We start from the raw sequence: 4990 nt of genomic DNA on the forward strand, positions 1-4990 counted from the left end.
CTGTCATTGTGAACATGTCTTTTTCTTGGCACGCTGATGTTTAGTGCAGTATCGATTCCTGCTACAAGCATCGGGAACTTCTGTATGAGTGGGTTCTACACATGGAGCGCTCCGTGCAACGCTGTTGGATCAAACATCCAGCCAATCAGCTCGTCCACTCTTTATCGAGAAAACGTCCCGCATTGTCGGACGGTCACTTTCGGCGATATCACTCTCAGCGCGCGCTTACAGACTCGTTGAGCAAAACCGGATGAGCTGATTGGCTGGTTAAGTAGTACGTCACCTGAAAGGGATAGTATAGCTGAAAGTGATCGTCCGAAGAATACGTCCCCATTTTTGAGCTCCATTGACAGCGTACCGACGCGTACCGACAAATCGCACCGACGCGCACCGGAGCGCCCTGGGGCGACCATGATTGGATGAAACGGCGCGTTGGGGCGCCCCGGTGCGCACCGGTGCGATTTTCCTAATTCGTTATTACCTTGATGTAGAGCAGACCGCGATGCACCGCGCCACCTTATCACTCACGCACCTACGCTTCATTTCGCCGGTTCTTTTGTGACGAATGGAAGCGGATGTAGAAAGTCGTAAAGTGCGGCAGATAACGCCATCTTACTGGTAAAAGCGGCAGACGCCAGATGCCGTCTTCTTGAAACAGTGCTACGAGAGAACCGAGTCAACCCAGCGCGCAGAAGACGAGTTCTTTTGGTATTCATTCGTCAAAGTTGAGTTTGAGCCGTTGGCGTCAGATGGCGACACCAGTCACGAAACTAGCTGCTCGCGCGCTTTGCGCGCGCTCCCCAAGCGCGAGTGCGAAAGCAGGCGCGTAACTGCGGCAGCGCACGTACCGCTCTCTCACTTCGGTTGTCAGCCAATGAGAGACCGAGCCTGCCGTGACGTCACGTGTGCCGTTTCTAGTTTTACGTGCTCCCCCTCGGCAGGTACACGCAGAACTCGCACCGGCTGCACCTTTCGCGTTGGGCCTCAAGCCAAGTGGAACGAAGTGCGGTGGGCAGCTAGGCGTCTCTCTCGCACGCTCGTTTGTTTGTGCCAGTTCGCTAGGAGAGCGCGCGCGCGGCACGGAGCCGGTTTCTTCTGCTGCCTCGCCTCCCAAGCAGCGGCAGGGACGCCTGCCTCGGATTTCGCACCGTCTGGGTCGTCGCTCTGCCGGACTGTTCCGCCCCGCAAGGGGACTATCTCCCAAAGGATTTGCGTCGACGACTCGTGTTTCGGCTGCTCCTTCCTCCTGACTGTGCGTCGGCGGCAAGCCACGAATACACGAGGAGGGCCGCAGGTGGTCACCTCGGTGAGTTTCGCTGCCGTCGTCTGTGTGGCGCGCGTGGGGGGAACGCTCGCTCTCTCGGGGGAGACAAGTGGCTATTTCTGCGGCGCCAGCGCGTGAAGCCTTTGCGCGCTTCTCAGTGAAGGAGCGTTTCTTCTGGTCGCCGAAAGCTTGCGGCGTGAGCCGCAGCGCCATGCCATAGAAGACCGGCGCCGGACGTGTGTGACGCGAAGCAGCGACTGCCGTCGCCCACCTGAAGGAAAGTTCGCCTGCAGAAACGCCGTCGGCCCCCACGCCGAGAGAGGACGCAATGTCGTCATCGTGGCCTCCGATGTTCAACAAGTTCTGGAACAAGAAATCAGTCACCATCACAGAGTATGACCCGACGTACAAGGTGGTCTATCTGGGCAACGTTCTCACCCCGTGGGCCAAGGGTGAAGGTTGCGTGGACAAGCCTCTGGCCACCCTGTGGAAGAACTACTGCACCAATGTCAAGCAAGACATCCACATGAAGCTGACCGTGTGCAACTCGGGTCTCAAGGCGGTTACCAAAGAGCACGGACTCACGGAGTACTGGGCTAGTCGCATTACGCACTGCACGTCGGTGTCCACACACCCCAAGATCTTCTGCTGGATATACAGGCACGAGGGGCGCAAGATGAAGCAGGAGCTGCGCTGTCACGCTGTCCTTTGCGTCAAGGAGGAAGTGGCGCGCCAAATGACCACGCAGCTAAACCAGAAGCTCGCCGCGGCGCTCCAAGAGTTCAAGCGCGAGAAACTGAGCCGGCAGAAAGCGAGGCTCTCGCTAGGAAGCATCTACGAGCAGCCGGCGATGCCCCGAAGGAAACAGATGCTCAGCACCGGAACCAGCAATTTCAGGGCGCCGCTCGAGAGATCCCGGAGTGCGCCCAAGCTCACCTCCATCGAGGAAGACGAAGAGGACGAGGACTTCGAGGACGACCTTATCACCACAGGCTCGGAGCACGAATCCACGTCAGACGTGGTGACGGACGCCGACTTGGACTCACTGTCGGACCATTTCATGCTTGGTGTTTGTGTGCGCGAGACAGACTCTGTGGACTCGGACTCGGTGGAAGACATGCCTAACCCACAGCTGCGGAGACGGCCGCTGAACTCAATCGACGAGACGGTGGACGAGGAGTCGGATAACGTGTCAGATGAGTCGGGTTACTCGGAAGAGAAGATTTGAGCTTGGGATGTCGACTCGAAAAAGAGACCGTGCGGAACGTTGGAACACATCCCCTTTCCTCAGGAACTTGTACATAGCGTTGTTGTTGTTACTGTCATTTGCCTGTTTCCGTTGACCGACGCTCTGGACCAAAGCGCGTGCCTTGGGTGTCTGCGGGTGTGTATGGAGTGTGCGTGTGTGTGTGCGTGTGTGTTGCCGTCAGAGGTCGAGAAAAACAAATATCACAGCTGCAGAGAAAACCATCTCCCACCTCGCGGCGCACCGATTCCTTTGTAAGTACACAAACTGGTACTGGCAATGACCGTTGTCCTAAACCACGGTGTCTTGCCGAGACCTTCTCGTTTCCTGTAAGTGCGCGTGTGCCTGATAAAATAGTGACGAGCCCTCTGAGAGGTCACCAGATTTCGTTTAAGCGATTGACGAATCTCAAATCAGTATTTCAAAGCTCTGCTAAAGAGTTCAACTTAAGTTCCTCCTATTGTTGGCACGCGTTGTCGGGTGCGTGTGCCTCCTCAAAGAATTTCTCTCATGGCTGATATCGGGAAAAGGCTGATGTGATGCGAGCGAAAGAACAAAGTGTGTGTCCCTTGTGCCGTGTTTATTTTATTTTCGCCAGTCGGCGTGGCCGACTTGCAAGAAGTCATCCCATATGTGGGAATTGTACAGGAAGAAAAGAAGCGATGATAATTAAAAGAGTGAACGTGTGTTCATGACCTATCTATGTCTCTTGCATTTATTCCCTGCTGCATGCCGCAGTTAGTCGGCCTGACCTGAGCCGCGACTGTGTGAATGCTTATTGCTCCTTTTCGGGTTTGAAATGTTTTGGAGAAAATAACTTATCTCATGTAGGTTAAGTACTAAGGCGGAGCACTGCCTAAAACTTTGTTGACTTCTTAAACATCACTGCACTTGGCATAATTTACGTTCGATCATGACTGTAACGCAGATTCAATTGGAAGTTTTGCAGGGCTCATTTTTGTGCCTGGTGTTCGACGGCTTCAATGAAGAGGTGAAAGCGCGATCGTGATAACACATTAGCTGATTGTCAGAGCTTGGCTTACGGTATTTTAAGGACGATTCTGGACTGACAATATAGCCGTCGGTCCCCCCCCCCCCCCCTCCCTTTCCGCTTTCTCTGTCTAATCCTATACATGTTTGGACATCTTCCAGAGCACCGGCAATTTCCTCTTTTGACAATTCACAAGCTTGGCAGCAAAACGTGCTGCATTCTGTAACTGCATTTTTAAAAAAGCGAAACTAAATTGCAGTTACGTGCGTGCCGCTCAATGCATAAGAAAGTATTTCGTCAATATAGATGAGCATCGGAAAGATTCCGTTCCGCTATTGTGCGATATTCAACTTCTTAAGTAGCGGTAATCGACACCTTTGTGAGACTTAGTGCGTGGACAGCGTTGAGCCGTTGTTGCGCAAAGTCAGTCGCACGGTTTCCTCATCTCGTGATCGTTGGATAAGTGTTATCGATTGCAGCAATTTATTGGCAAGCACTCCGCCCCTTGTGCACCTCCTGCATCCTCGTCAGTTGCGAAAGTGTTTGATTCGTATAAATGTACCGTCAGCGGGTCAGAGCGTCGATGGTCAAAGTTGCATGTGTATAGGCAGTAGATTGTTCGTGGGAGATACGAGTGAGAAATTAATCGAGCCTGACGATACACATAAAGTATCGTCACAGAATTCTCCATGTGGTAGACAACGAGCTGTGGTTCTTGCGTGTAGTGTAACTTTTGCACAGCGTGGATATGCATGTACTTAACTCAGCATAGAGCTGTGGTAAGGCAGCCAGATTCCTCTGGTAGTATGGTAGCAGTCGATTTCATTATCGTTTGCATTCTGGTGATCAGGAGATCATGAGTAAACAAAGAATGCATTTTCGCGTTCAGGAAAACAACAATAAAAGAAACACACACGCACACACACACACACACACACACACACATATATATATATATATATATATATATATATATATATATATATATATATATACTGTTGTCTATTGGACTGCGAAAGAGTGTTGATGTTGATGGCACAGAAGATGCATCCTACATGCAGTGTGTAGTTCTGTTTCTGGCTTCAACTGTGCTAGACGCACCCGTGCCTGGCTTACACGCTATATATAAAAAAAGAAAAACTTTTATAAAGAACTGCACAAGTGCATGTATGGGGTTGATGTCTATCGCTTTTGGTTAATTTTCCTTCTGGCCTCGGCAGAAGCTCGTTTAGGACGTCACGGCACGTACGTTTCCCGACGCGTGCTGCGACTGTGTTACAAAGCTTCCTTTAGGAGATGCGAAAGGCGAAGCTATTAAAGGACTCGTGCCTAGCTGCGAACGCGGACTCGCACCAGACAGGAAGGAGGTCGGGGTTAGTACGGGAGTTTGAAAGAGCGTGCGCTGATTCCCGCCGGTGCCATTTGATGTATTTTTCTTTTACGTCCTCTTCAGGCGTGCTCCGTTATGCAGCCCACAGTAAATGGGGCG

The 4990-nt window shown here is 52.0% G+C and overlaps 1 protein-coding gene across 1 annotated transcript; it reads left to right on the forward strand.

Annotated features, from left to right (window-relative positions):
* The first annotated feature begins 942 nt into the window (after positions 1–942).
* On the forward strand, positions 943–3209 carry LOC126542861 (protein FAM43A). The gene has a single exon (XM_050189995.3). It carries the CDS (start codon positions 1593–1595, stop codon positions 2490–2492), a length of 900 nt encoding a protein of 299 aa, XP_050045952.1. The 5' UTR covers positions 943–1592; the 3' UTR covers positions 2493–3209.
* The last annotated feature ends 1781 nt before the right edge of the window (positions 3210–4990 follow it).

Source organism: Dermacentor andersoni, chromosome 2, assembly GCF_023375885.2.
Source record: "Dermacentor andersoni chromosome 2, qqDerAnde1_hic_scaffold, whole genome shotgun sequence".
Lineage (NCBI taxonomy): Eukaryota > Metazoa > Arthropoda > Arachnida > Ixodida > Ixodidae > Dermacentor > Dermacentor andersoni.